The sequence below is a fragment of the Acipenser ruthenus genome, chromosome 57 (assembly GCF_902713425.1).
Source record: "Acipenser ruthenus chromosome 57, fAciRut3.2 maternal haplotype, whole genome shotgun sequence".
Lineage (NCBI taxonomy): Eukaryota > Metazoa > Chordata > Actinopteri > Acipenseriformes > Acipenseridae > Acipenser > Acipenser ruthenus.
The window spans coordinates 4,283,285-4,298,178 of NC_081245.1; the positions used below are offsets into that span (position 1 = coordinate 4,283,285).

Sequence of the window (14,894 nt, forward strand, 5' to 3'; positions counted from 1 at the left end):
TATAAAAAAACACTGTAATTATATGTAAGAATTTTTAAAAAAAAGTATTTTCTTTTTGTATGGGCTCTGTGTCAGTTTGTACATTTTTAGCTTAATTTAATGCGTGGCTGACATTGAACATCCCTGAAGCGAGAATACTAACGGTGACACAGAGGGCATTTTTCATTTATAAATTTCCTTTGTTTCTTACGACAGTGATTTCAAAGCAGAATGAAGGAAAATGAATGCAAACGAAAGCGCGACACTTTGACAAGCGTCTCGGAAACTGTACAGTGCCTCCCCCTTTTGTTGCATAAATTAGCAAGCTAAAAAAAAATCTTCGAAAAGTGAAAGGTCACCTTAAATTTGGGCCAATGTGGTTTTCAATTGGAATGGGCACAAGAACTAAGTTTTTTCAGTGCATGAGAGGAGGGCTCATTTTTAAGAAAAAAATGCACATGATCAACTTATTATTATTATTATTATTATTATTTATTTCTTAGCAGACACCCTTATTATTATTAGTTATTTAGCTGACACCTTTATCCAAGGCGACTTACAGAGACTAGGTTGTGTGAACTATGCATCAGCTGCATTCACTTACAATTACGTCTCACCCGAAAGACGGAGCACAAGGAGGTTAAGTGACTTGCTCAGGGTCACACAATAAGTCAGTGGCTGAGGTGGGATTTGAACCAGGGACCTCCTGGTTACAAGCCCCTTTCTTTAACCACACAGCCTCAGCCCTTATCCAGGGCGACTTACAGTCGTAAACACTAAGGTGGCGTTAGGCTTAGGGTTAGGCTTATTTTGTGTTACACACATATCAATCATCATTACCCAGTAGGCTAACTACTGCCCAGAAGTAATCTTTTCAAAAAGGTAAAAGTAAAATTGTTACCTGCGGTTTGGAGCTAATCACTGTTGTCAGTCTTCAGGATCGCTGGAGTTAACTGCCTGTGTACCTTTTAAGCTGTTGTAATGTTGTCCGATAATCCAATTCTTTGATTTGTGTGCTTTCTCCTCTCTTAATATAGACCCAGGGGTTGAAATAGTCAGTGTTGATGTGGTGCAGAGGAGGCCACATCAATGAACTGTTGCTGTTGCTTTAAGGTGCCTGTTTACCTGGGAAGAAACAAGACTGCCAGAGCCGTGCTGCAGATATCCTGCTGACAATCCCTGAAGTGAGTTTCTTATTCTTTTACTCTTCAGTCCTGATTCAGCTTCACTGCTCTGTGTTTGATTGTGTGTTTCTGGTCGTATCGGTTTATTTAATACTGAACACAAGTCTGATCTAAGCTATCAAACTTTTCAACAATAACCTTTGTCTTCTGTGAAAGAAATGCTGTCATTTTCTAAGCAGTATTCCTGAGGCTCTTCTGCTTGAGTGGTTACTGTGTGGGTGCTTTTTATACATGTTTGAATATTTCTCTGTTTAGAACTGTCTTTGTTTCTGTGATTTTTGGTCCGTCTCTCCTTCCTCCTTGTTATAGAAAATCTCCTTCATCTCACTCAGTACAGCACATTTGTGAACATGGTAATGAATGGAGTCTGGAGTTGGTAAGGCAAGTTCATAGAATTTAAGAAGGGATTGTAACTGATTGTATTTTATGTTGTTTTTTGTTAGGGTTAGTTCAGAAGACAAAACTGGATGATCCTTGTGAAAGAGAAGATTCAACGATGGAGCCTGTCCATATTAAAGAGGAGAGTCCTGTACTGGAATCAGTCCATATTAAAGAGGAGAGTCCTGTATTAGAATCAGTCCATATTAAAGAGGAGAGTCCTGTACTAGAAACAGTCCATGTTAAAGAGGAGAGTCCTGTACTAGAATCAGTCCATATTAAAGAGGAGAGTCCTGCACTAGAATCAGTCCATATTAAAGAGGAGAGTCCTGTACTAGAAACAGTCCATATTAAAGAGGAGAGTCCTGTACTAGAAACAGTCCATGTTAAAGAGGAGAGTCCTGCACTAGAATCAGTCCATATTAAAGAGGAGAGTCCTGTACTAGAATCAGTCCATATTAAAGAGGAGAGTCCTGCACTAGAATCAGTCCATATTAAAGAGGAGAGTCCTGCACTAGAATCAGTCCATATTAAAGAGGAGAGTCCTGTACTAGAAACAGTCCATATTAAAGAGGAGAGTCCTGTACTAGAATCAGTCCATATTAAAGAGGAGAGTCCTGTACTAGAAACAGTCCATGTTAAAGAGGAGAGTCCTGTACTAGAATCAGTCCATATTAAAGAGGAGAGTCCTGTACTAGAATCAGTGCATATTAAAGAGGAGCTTCCTGAACTAGACCCTGTCCATGTTAAAGAGGAGGGTAACCATTTTAAAACAAGTGGCTTGCAGGACTCTCTGTCCTGTACAGAATGTGGAAAGAGTTTCAGTCACTTAAAAAAACTGAAACTTCACCAGCGAATCCACACTGGAGAGAAACGACACATTTGTGCTGACTGTGGGAAGAGTTTCAGTCAGTCAAGCCATTTGAAAATGCATCAACTAATTCACACAGGAGAGAAACCGCATGTCTGTGCTGACTGTGGGAAGAGTTTCAGCCTGTCAGGCAATTTGAAAATGCACCAGCGAATTCACACTGGAGAGAAACCACATGTGTGTGCTGACTGTGGGAAGAGTTTCAGGAGATTAGGATCTCTGAAAGACCACCAGCTTATTCACACTGGAGAGAATCCATATGTCTGTTGTGACTGTGGGAAAAGTTTCAGCCAGTCAAGCAACTTAAAAATGCATCAGCGAATCCACAGAGGAGAGAAACCACATGTCTGTGCTGACTGTGGGAAGAGTTTCTGTCAGTCAGGCAATTTGAAAATACACCAACGAATTCACACTGGAGAGAAACCAAATGTGTGTGCTGACTGTGGGAAGAGTTTCGGGACTTTAGCAAATCTTAAAGATCACCAGCAAATTCACACTGGAGAGAAACCAAATGTGTGTTGTGACTGTGGGAAGAGTTTCAGCCTGTTAAGCAATTTGAAAATGCACCAGCGAATTCACACAGGAGAGAAACCACATGGCTGTGCTGACTGTGGGAAGAGTTTTAGGACATTGGGACATCTTAAAGACCACCAGCGAATTCACACAGGAGAGAAACCACATGTCTGTGCTGACTGTGGGAAGAGTTTTAGGACATTGGGACATCTTAAAGACCACCAGCGAATTCACACTGGAGAGAAACCACATCTCTGCTGACTAGAGCTTCATGAAATGATTATTAATGTAATCGATTAATCTATCAACTCTTGCTTCGATTAATCAATTATTTGGATAAACACCAACACATCACCAAATAGCAAGTTGAACCATTTTTAACATCCTAAACAAGAGTCCTAAACAAGTCACGCAGTGATTTCCTTTCGCTATTCACAGTGAACAATGTAAAACCAAAAATAAATGTGTGCGTTTTTAATTGGTATTTAGTCGTAAAATTGATACTTTTATTGCATTCGGTACTTACCACCTCTGGATGCTTTACATTACATTGATCAGCGTTTCAATACATACCCTTTACAGTAAAAATAAATGCTTTATATATATATATATATATATATATATATATATATATATATATATATATATATATATATATATATATATATGTGTGTGTTTATGTATTCACGCTGTAACTCAGTTATCATTTGTAATTATATTGAAGTGATGGTTGTTTTGACGTTAATGTACTTTTATAAGGAGGGGGTGAACAGCAGCAGACTGACTTGGTGTTTACAAACTGAACGCAGGCGTCACACATGGAACGTGGTTGTCTTAAGCATGTTTGAAGGGAGAGGGAGAGGGAGAGGGAGAGGGAGAGGGAGAGGGAGAGTGGGGGGGGGGGAACCTGAGCAGGAAGAGATTTTGATCCTAGTGTAAAAAATAGGAGAAAATGGGCACATGAAATAAAAGTTAATTGTCATTAAACTCGGATGCCCTGTAATATACATATGCGTGGTTAAAACTCCCTGGGGTCTTTTCACAGGGTGCGATTTTCACCCATGCAAAAAAAACAAGATTGGAAAGCCAAAATATGACATGAAAAGTTAAACAGCAGCTTAATAAAAAAAATAAACTGTTCTGAAGCCGTGACAGGATAAATAGTGTTTCGCATTTAAGGTTTATTCTAAATTTTACCAAAAAATGACTTTTTTTTTTTTACTGAATGTCGGTTTCTATGATTTCTACCCGATTTTTAGTCTATTATTCAGTTTGTTTTAGGAAATGCGCCTAGGATACAGCAGGTACGTTTATACGATGGAGGATCAACGTTCAATGTCTCAATATATTATCTTATTCTTGCCAAATGTTTAATTCTTCTTTTTTAATTGATTGTTCTGTTTAATTATTTTAAATATACTTTCTCCATTAAATGTGAATTGTGATAGTTTTTGTAATAAAATATGAGAAACAAAACTGTGTATTAATGCTTATTTCCTGCGATATTGTTTAATTATGTCATAATCATGGTCTGTTTGTTTTTTTAAGGCTATGAACTATTCAAACCCTTCACTTCTAAACCCTTCTTCATAATCATGATTATTTGTAATATGAAGAAATCCACACAACCCACTTCATTGTTAGAACAATGATTTGTAGTTAGTGAATTTAAAATTAAAACATAATAATAAAAACATTTTAAAAAACCTTACTCCAATATTAGGGCACTAGATGTATGCGTGTAATCAGCAGTGAAATGATGCCTTATGAAATCATTATGAGGGCTTCAGAGTAAACGAAGGCTTCAGCCCATTCAAATTGTTCTGTGTTCCACACTATTCAATAGGCTGGATGTTTCAGTGCTTCATATGAAGCAAACAAGTGCTTCAATGCTTCATTGGGGCTTCAGGTGATTCTCAGTGGTTTACAATTCAGATCCTTCAGTGTCTCATTGAAGCTTCCCCTAATTAAAAAGAACACTTTTTAATGATTCATATGAAGCAAACAAGTACTTTGGTAACTTATTCATGTTTCAAATTGGCGTCGTTTAGATTATTGTTTCTTATGAAGCAAACAAATCAATTAATGAATGCATCATGAGGTCAGCATCATTGAACTAGTCACCTACATACCTTATGCAGGACATATATGTGTGTGTGTGTGTGTGTTTAAGGATCTCAAACCAATCATAACTGCTAACTTTAGTACTCAAAACAAGCAAAAAGAAACAACACATAAAAATGATTGTTTATTAAGACTCACAAAAGTAAGAATATAATCATGGTACCAGCATTAACACATGACGCTTCATTGACACAGGTAGTGACCCTCCTCCATACAGAGAGAGAGACAAAGATTCATATCATTCACAGAAAAAAACTTCATTTTGTGCTAGCTAGTTATACTGATCCTAGAAGGATAAAAATGCCAGTTTCGTTCTCTGAACTAAATTACTGTTGCAAGCATGGTAAACACAGTACAATAATTAAAGTAAAATAATGTAAGAATTATTTTCACTTTAAACTTCATTAAAACACAATAAACATTTCAGTGTTACTGGGAAAGCATCCTTAAACAATGTTGTTAAAATGATTCTGAAACCCATTTAAATCAGTGAAGTTATTACTATCTGTTACGTTTCAATCTGATACTTATTAGTAAATCTAAAACCCTGAGATTGTTACACAAGTTAATATTACACCCTCGTGAAGGTTTGTTTTTCAATTCACTTTTAAAATAAGGAAATTAGGAATTTCTAGTCACTTAAACATTCAATGTTTCATGGTAACAATTCATTTAATGGGTTGAAGTCATGGCACCTCCTATCCACCAGGTGTCGCACTTCTTTGTATCCTGGCTTCCAGACAGACTTTCTTAATTAACAGATAAGATTCAACTCTGTTTGTTTAGACCACACTGGCAGGCAATCTAAACTGAAACCAATTTAAATATTTACGACCCTCTGTTATTAATATCCAGTCCTTTGAAGCAGATCTCAAATTATTTATTTATTTCTTAGCAGACGCTCTTATCCAGGGCGACTTACAATCATAAGCAAATACATTTCAAGTGTTACAATACAAGTAATACAATAAGAGCAAGAAATATAATAACTTTTGTTCAAGCAAAGTACAAGTGTGACAAACCACAATTCAATAATACAGCAGATAATAGTGATAGTTACATCAGGATATGATTAAATAGTGATAGTTACATCAGGATATGATTAAATACAAAGTACTAATGTTATGGGAGAAGGTTGGGGGAAGACACACTTAATTAACATCACAGCATCTTAAGCCTCATAGTTTAAGATTTGAAATGTGATTTTATAAAGTACATTCAATTACAACTATGAATTTCTCCCACAGCGTATGCGTTGAATATACAGACTTCTCAGGGGTTGGAGGCACTCGGCTTCACCTCGTATCACACAACGCTCCGAGGCATCTGTAAATTCGACGGATTGCAAACTAAGAATGTACTTTATAATGTAACGGCTTCAGAGCACTGTGTTTAATATTGATAAATCTGTATCATCTGTAGACATTCACCAGAGTTCTCACAGTTTTTATATTAAGCTGCTGTTTAAAAAGACTGGAATTTCTGAGTGCGGGTGAATGAATACACACTCACATTCTGACTAAACTTTCACAACTTGCATTTGTGTCTTTTAAGAGAACAGGAAGTAGTAAAACTCTTCCCACAGTGCGTACAGTGATAAGGTTTCTCTCCTGTGTGGAATCGCTGGTGTTTCTTCAAATGGCCTGACTGACTAAAACTTTTCCCACAGTCAGCACAGACATGTGGTTTCTCTCCTGTGTGGATTCGCTGGTGTCTTTTCAAAGCATCTGACCAGCTGAAGCTCTTCCCACAGTCAGCACAGACATATGGTTTCTCTCCAGTGTGAATTCGCTGGTGAAGTTTCAGGTGTTGTAAGTGACTGAAACTCTTCCCACAGTCAGCACAGACATGTGGTTTCTCTCCAGTGTGGATTCGCTGGTGAAGTTTCAGGTTTTGTAAATGTCTGAAACTCTTCCCACAGTCAGCACAGACATGTGGTTTCTCTCCAGTGTGAATTTGCCGGTGATCTTTCAAAGTTCCTGACTGACTGAAACTCTTCCCACAGTCAACACAGAGATATGGTTTCTCTCCTGTGTGGATTCGCTGGTGCCTTTTCAATGCGTCTGACCAGCTGAAGCTCTTCCCACAATCAGCACAGACATATCGTTTCTCTCCTGTGTGAACTCGCTTGTGATATTTCAGGCTTTGTGAACATCTGAAACTCTTCCCACAGTCAGCACAGACATGTTGCTTCTCTCCAGTGTGGATTCGCTGGTGATATTTCAGGCTTTGTGAACATCTGAAACTCCTCCCACAGTCAGCACAGCCATGTTGCTTCTCTCCAGTGTGGATTCCCTGGTGATATTTCAGGGTTTGTAAACATCTGAAACTCTTCCCACAGTCAGCACAGACATGTTGCTTCTCACCAGTGTGGATTCGGTGGTGATATTTCAGGCTTTGTGAACATCTGAAACTCCTCCCACAGTCAGCACAATCATATGGTTTCTCTCCAGTGTGGATTCGCTGGTGACGTTTCAGGTTGTGTAACTGACTGAAACTCTTCCCACAGTCACCACAGACATATGGTTTCACACCAGTGTGGATGCGCTGGTGGATTTTTAAGTTGCTTGACTGACTAAAACTCTTCCCACAGTCAGCACAGACATGTTGTTTCTCTCCTGTGTGAATTCGCTGGTGAAGTTTCAGACTTTGTAACTGTCTGAAACTCTTTCCACATTCTGTACAGGACAGAGAGTCCGGCAAGCTGCTTGTTTCAACACGGACAGGGTCTAGTTCAGGAAGCTCCTCTTTAATGTGGACTGATTCTATTACAGGACTCTCTTCTTTAATATGGACTGATTCTAGGACAGGATTGTCCTCTTTAATATGGACTGATTCTAGTACAGGACTGTCCTGTTTAATATGGACTGATTCTAGTGCAGGACTCCCCTCTTTAATATGGACTGATTCTAGTACAGGACTCTCCTCTTTAATATGGACTGATTCTAGTGCAGGACTCTCCTCTTTAATATGGACTGATTCTAGTGCAGGACTCTCCTCTTTAATATGGACTGATTCTAGTGCAGGACTCTCCTGTTTAATATGGACTGATTCTAGTGCAGGACTCTCCTCTTTAATATGGACTGATTCTAGTGCAGGACTCTCCTCTTTAATATGGACTGATTCTAGTGCAGGACTCTCCTCTTTAATATGGACAGGCTCCATCACTGAATCTTCTCTTTCACAAGGATAATCCAGTTTTGTCTTCTGAACAAATTCCTAAAGATAATATAAAATGCAATCAGTTACAATAATTTTGTTAAATTCTATGAACTTGCCTTACCAACTCCAGACTGCATTCATTACCATGATCACAAATGTGCTGTACTGAGTGAGATGAAGGAGATTTTCTATAAAGGAAGGAGAGACGGACCAAAATCACAGAAACAAAGACAGTTCTAAACAGAGAAATATTCAAAACATGTATAAAAATCACCCACACGTTTAACCACTCAGTAAACCACACATCTTTTCAAAATGGCTGCTCTAGTGCGCTGGGGTTCGAGAGCTGTTCTCTAAATCACTGAAGGAAGAGCGATTTAAAAAAAAAAACATAAGTGATCTGGCATTTCTGTTTCGTACCACATCATGAATTGTTATCGCTGTGTTTCCTGTTTGACAATAACCCTTAAACTAGCAGTGCACTAGAGCAGACATTTTGAAAAGAGCTTTGAAACAGACTTTAAAAGTTCCATGTGTAAAACGCTGTCAGGATGTTAACAATGAAAAGAAAACTAACAGGTACGTTATTTAAACAGTTGTAGCAACACGTGGGGCCGCGAGACGATAGATTCTTCTGAACCAGCAGCTGAGCGGAGGTCATTAATGCTGACAATCTCATTCATTTATAAAGGAGGGCGATGCTGCAATCGAACCTGCTTCCAGACGGTTTAGAAAATCCAGTGTGGTCTCTTGAGAAGAGTGACACTGTGTGTAAGAGGCTTGAATCAAGCATTCAGGGAACACAACCAATCTGAGAGTCCATTTGAAATGACAGCATCAGATCGGTCAGCACATGAAGGTATGATAACTCCATATGCACAGCCTGCGCGAGAAACACAAAATCATTCAGAACTATGTGGAGCATGTGAGCGCGCTAGCAAAGGGTTACCTGTGCATCCCAGAGAGCAGACTCTGCTGACAGAGTGTTCTCCACTGCTGGAGATGTGGGGACAGCACAGAGAAGTGCACTCAAACCAGGACATGGAGACCGCTTAGTGTGCATCCCAGAGAGCAGACTCTGCTGACAGAGTGTTCTCCACTGCTGGAGATGTGGGGACAGCACAGAGAAGTGCACTCAAACCAGGACATGGAGACCGCTTAGTGTGCATCCCAGAGAGCAGACTCTGCTGACAGAGTGTTCTCCACTGCTGAAGATGTGGGGACAGCACAGAGAAGTGCACTCAAACCAGGACATGGAGACTGCTTAGTGTGCATCCCAGAGAGCAGACTCTGCTGACAGAGTGTTCTCCACTGCTGAAGATGTGGGGACAGCACAGAGAAGTGCACTCAAACCAGGACATGGAGACCGCTCAGTGTTCCTCAAGAGAAAAAAAAACTACTTACCTGATTGCAGTAAAAGATAACTGACATTCACTACATGCAGCTCTCAGATTGTGCTAATGAAAATATGACAAATGTCAGATCAGGACTTCACTAACACTGAGCATGGGAGCTGCAGCATGCTGTCAGATCAGGACTCCACTAACACTGAGCATGGGAGCTGCAGCATGCTGTCAGATCAGGACTTCACTAACACTGAGCATGGGAGCTGCAGCGTGCTGTCAGATCAGGACTCCACTAACACTGAGCATGGGAGCTGCAGCATGCTGTCAGATCAGGACTCCACTAACACTGAGCATGGGAGCTGCAGCATGCTGTCAGATCAGGACTTCACTAACACTGAGCATGGGAGCTGCAGCGTGGTGTCAGATCTGGACTCCACTAACACTGAGCATGGGAGCTGCAGCATGCTGTCAGATCAGGACTCCACTAACGCTGAGCATGGGAGCTGCAGCATGCTGTCAGATCAGGACTTCACTAACACTGAGCATGGGAGCTGCAGCATGCTGTCAGATCTGGACTCCACTAACACTGAGCATGGGAGCTGCAGCATGCTGTCAGATCAGGACTCCACTAACACTGAGCATGGGAGCTGCAGCATGCTGTCAGATCAGGACTCCACTAACACTGAGCATGGGAGCTGCAGCATGCTGTCAGATCAGGACTCCACTAACACTGAGCATGGGAGCTGCAGCATGCTGTCAGATCAGGACTTCACTAACACTGAGCATGGGAGCTGCAGCGTGCTGTCAGATCAGGACTCCACTAACACTGAGCATGGGAGCTGCAGCATGCTGTCAGATCAGGACTCCACTAACACTGAGCATGGGAGCTGCAGCATGCTGTCAGATCAGGACTTCACTAACACTGAGCATGGGAGCTGCAGCGTGGTGTCAGATCTGGACTCCACTAACACTGAGCATGGGAGCTGCAGCATGCTGTCAGATCAGGACTCCACTAACACTGAGCATGGGAGCTGCAGCATGCTGTCAGATCAGGACTTCACTAACACTGAGCATGGGAGCTGCAGCATGCTGTCAGATCTGGACTCCACTAACACTGAGCATGGGAGCTGCAGCATGCTGTCAGATCTGGACTCCACTAACACTGAGCATGGGAGCTGCAGCATGCTGTCAGATCTGGACTCCACTAACACTGAGCATGGGAGCTGCAGCGTGCTGTCAGATCAGGACTTCACTAACACTGAGCATGGGAGCTGCAGCATGCTGTCAGATCAGGACTTCACTAACACTGAGCATGGGAGCTGCAGCGTGCTGTCAGATCAGGACTCCACTAAAACTGAGCATGGGAGCTGTAGCATGCTGTTTCCATATTACAACTGGACTCAATTCAATACACAACACCTGCAGAATACCTCAAATAGAAACATGCTGAATTAACGCAGTCATCAGCTCCATAGGTTAACCATTCAGCAGAAAGAGGCAACAAACAAGTGAGTACAGACATGAAGTAACTGTTTTAGTATCACTTTAGAGTCTGAGAAAGTTGCTGTATTTTAAGCAGTTGAATATGATAGCAACCAACTTGCTCCTGAAGGGGCTCCAGACTGGATTTGGCAGAGGAGCCACTGGCTTCAAAGAGTAAATAGACCTGATTTGGAATTTTCATTTAAATAAATCAATTTTGAAGAATAAACAGGAAACAAAAACAAAACAGGTTGTGAAGCTTATTTGACCAAAAGTGCTTTACCAGTGTTATTGCAAACACGTGCACAAGCAAACGAGACAATTGTGTGATTTTTATAACCTAGAAGCATCAGCTGCATGTAACCTGATTCATGGATGTTTTCTCCATAAACAACCATCCCTTGTCCAAGACACACAGTGTTATAAACAAGTCAACTTGTATTCATGTAGGCAAACTTAGTTTTAACCGTTACATTTTCAAGCATTGTATAACCCTTAACCTGTGAAAGCACGTTGGTGATGACGTCATCACGCAGCTTCACCGAGCGCTTTTAAGCGGTACTGTAGCTGGGATACCTATTCAGTACAAACAGGACGTGCTTCAATTCAACCCAAATAAGTCACAATAATACACAGCGCTCCCCCTCCTTTCCAGGGTCCGAGCTTCACTACAGTACAGAGCTGAGAAATAACATGAAAACTGACAGAGCAACTTATTCAACAAATCCATACTTCAAATAAAAACTAGTGGGAAATGCTTTCCTAGAGCAGGACTGAGGCGTGCACTGACAGTGCGAGTCATAAACACACAGGCAGCGTTTCTCTCTGTATGTTTCTAATGCATGGCTGGTATTTGCACAGCGCGTACATTAGCCTCGCACAGAAGCGCATCGGTTCAGTGTTCAGGACTGTCGAGTCTGCAGCGGAGCGGAGCGCAGCCTCACACCGGAAACAACAAGGACGGCTTGTTTGTTTACGTGGCGGCGGCGCGCGCGAACGCAAACGCTCCCGCGCAGCGCGGAGGGCTCGAGCGGTTACGCGTTTTTAAAAATGTTTAAATGTTTGATATTAATTGACCGGAATTGATTTTTTAAGTTTTGTTTTTTTAGTTTTTCGAGGAGCAGCGCGGCGCGGAGATGTCCCCGGACTCCCCTCTAAGTGGGCCTGTGTGTGTGTGAGATACAATTATTACTTTCGTACACGGAAAAAAATGACCCTCTTAAAATATTTTCACATGAAGCAAATTGTTTTCAGCAAAACTAATCAACTGTCTGTACCGGTTAACAAATGGAATACAATGAATTTATATTTAAAATCTTACTCGTTAATTCAGCCTCTCCAGCCTCCTCTCTCTCCTTCAGGGAAAAATATCGTGAGAGACCGAAGCGAAAACAAAACCCGCCCCCTCTCTCGCCTGCCATTGGCTGCGCGGTCATTCTGGAACGAGGAGTCCTCCACTGATTGGACGCGCTGGGGCTCTGCTAACCAATAGGGGATCAGCTCTGTGGCAGTTTACCGTATAATCAAGAAAACCGGCGCATATTTATACTCTGATATCGTTGATGCATGAAAAAAATTAGATTAATTTATGTATTTAAAAAAAGCACACAGATAATAGTTGTGTTAATTATATCAAAAATGAATAAAAGTTACTAGCTGATTTGTCAGTTAATAAAATGACAAGGAAATGTTGGTTAATTTATAGAATAGCCAGTTCATTAATAAAGTTATTATTATTATTATTATTATTATTATTATTATTGAAGTTACAAATGGCTAATAATACCTTGTATCACTATCAAGTATAATACAAACACATGAGTTAATACACCATTTAAATTATAGTATTAACTTTTCAGATACCGTTTGGAGATTTAATAATCTCTCTGCCATTGAAATGGATGACACACCTCTCCCTGCTATTCTCACGTCTTCCAGTAGATGGCGCCAGGCCTCCACGCAAGTACTGTCTGCAGGAAAACGACACAGCGCCGGAGTAACACACCTGTGTGCAGTTTCACAGTCAATACGATTGCATGGCTGCGTGTTTAATACATTGTTCCACTAAACTTCAGTTTAACAGTATTTTTGTTCAGTCTAATCAATCGTGGGAAACCACTGAATCTACAATTGGATAAGAGCTTCTACAGAAACTACAATATTATTCCTGAATGAATGTTTGCTACATTCTACCAGAGTTCAGTTTTCTGTGCAGAACTAGTTCATCAGAAACTAGTTTGATGACTTTCCAGTTAGTTTACATTCCCCATTCTAGTTCCAGGCAGGCAGAACATTGCTTAAATTACTGGTTTTATTGTATTCTAAACTCTTTTCAGAATGTAGTAAACTAACACAGACACCAAGAAGAAGGGATTATATTGTAGCGTCAAGAACAGGATTGCGTGTATGGCAGGTGTTCCTAATGTTTTGGCCAGCTCTTTTGCACAGTGCTGTATTGTGTGTATGTGCACGCTGTGTGTGTATGGCAGGTGTTCCTAATGTTTTGGCCAGCTCTTTTGCACAGTGCTGTATTGTGTGTATTTTCATGCTGTGTGTATGGCAGGTGTTCCTAATGTTTTGGCCAGCTCTTTTGCACAGTGCTGTATTGTGTGTATTTGCATGCTGTGTGTGTATGACAGGTGTTCCTAATGTTTTGGCCAGCTCTTTTGCACAGTGCTGTATTGTGTGTATTTGCATGCTGTGTGTGTATGGCAGGTGTTCCTAATGTTTTGGCCAGCGCTTTTGCACAGTGCTGTATTGTGTGTATTTGTAGGCTGTGTGTGTATGGCAGGTGTTCCTAATGTTTTGGCCAGCTCTTTTGCACAGTGCTGTATTGTGTGTATTTGCATGCTGTGTGTGTATGGCAGGTGTTCCTAATGTTTTGGCCAGCGCTTTTGCACAGTGCTGTATTGTATATATTTGCATGCTGTGTGTGTATGAAGTTCATCTGAACACAATTAACACACAGCTTACTAATCATACTAACAGAAACCCTTCTTACTGATTAAAACAGCTTGTTATTTTCATTCGAATGCAGTTCATTATTTTCAGAAGAGTTAAACAGATATACGTTGGAAAGATAACAGGATGTGTTTTAAAGCTAGTTCAAAGAGACATTTTAAAAGATAAATCAGTGATATTATTGCTTAAAATGTATAATCCAGGTCTGGCAATGGAATTTTAAACAAGCGATGGGATTGGTCGAGCAAGGCTCCAGCTGTCCGTATATTGGATGGAGCCTCATCACAAATTAGAAATCACTGAATTTACAGGACCGCTAGCCATCTTGTTGACAGATACAGAGGTGCAGTATCTATAAAACTGAGTGACCAACTATCAGCAAAAACAACCCCAACAGTAGAGAGTAGACAAGCAGCTTCGGATGAAGAGCAATGTAATGAACTGGAAGATAGCAAAATGGAAAAAATAACAAACAGATAAAAATCTTAAGAAAATGCTGAGGGATTTCTATGGAAATATAAGAAATGTCGAAGGAGAAGAATATCAAATCTCAAGCTTCACTGATGTGGAATAAACTTCTATCTAAATGAAAACAAAACTGGAGAATCTGTCAATATACACACTCACCCTGACTTCATCGCTTTAAGTAATGTCTTTTTAGTGGTTTGTAAACTTACAAAAAAACAGAAAAAGCCACGTCTGCACATTCTCCACTCCTCTCCGACACACACCTTTAAAAACGAATGAAATCCGAGACGGTATTAAATATCTTTTTCACCCGTTCCTCCGTTCTGATGAAACAACATCTGAGAGAAAAAAAATATATTTCAGTGCCGTCTCAACACCGCCTCCTGGTGGATCTTTTCAATATCAATGTAAAATTCAATACATACC

General features: G+C 40.5%; 2 protein-coding genes across 2 annotated transcripts; one reads left to right on the plus strand and one right to left on the minus strand.

Moving 5' to 3' along the window:
• Positions 1-1,026: 1,026 nt before the first annotated feature.
• LOC131724839 (zinc finger protein 660-like) lies at positions 1,027-3,511 on the plus strand. The gene is made up of 2 exons (XM_059017755.1): positions 1,027-1,163; positions 1,607-3,511. Exon 2 carries the CDS (start codon positions 1,660-1,662, stop codon positions 3,184-3,186), a length of 1,527 nt encoding a protein of 508 aa, XP_058873738.1. The 5' UTR covers positions 1,027-1,163; positions 1,607-1,659; the 3' UTR covers positions 3,187-3,511.
• A 1,655-nt stretch (positions 3,512-5,166) lies between these two features.
• On the minus strand, positions 5,167-12,412 carry LOC117407646 (zinc finger protein 883-like). The gene is made up of 2 exons (XM_059017732.1): positions 12,361-12,412; positions 5,167-8,268 (listed from the first exon to the last, which is right to left on the minus strand). The coding sequence occupies exon 2, from the start codon at positions 8,212-8,214 to the stop codon at positions 6,577-6,579; it is 1,638 nt and encodes a 545-aa protein (XP_058873715.1). The 5' UTR covers positions 8,215-8,268; positions 12,361-12,412; the 3' UTR covers positions 5,167-6,576.
• Between the last annotated feature and the right edge of the window lie 2,482 nt (positions 12,413-14,894).

Bases quoted from the DNA above. Each gene is read 5' to 3' on its own strand.
- LOC131724839 (XM_059017755.1), top strand. From the start codon at position 1,660: ATGGAGCCTGTCCATATTAAAGAGGAGAGTCCTGTACTGGAATCAGTC.
- LOC117407646 (XM_059017732.1), bottom strand. From the start codon at position 8,214: ATGGAGCCTGTCCATATTAAAGAGGAGAGTCCTGCACTAGAATCAGTC.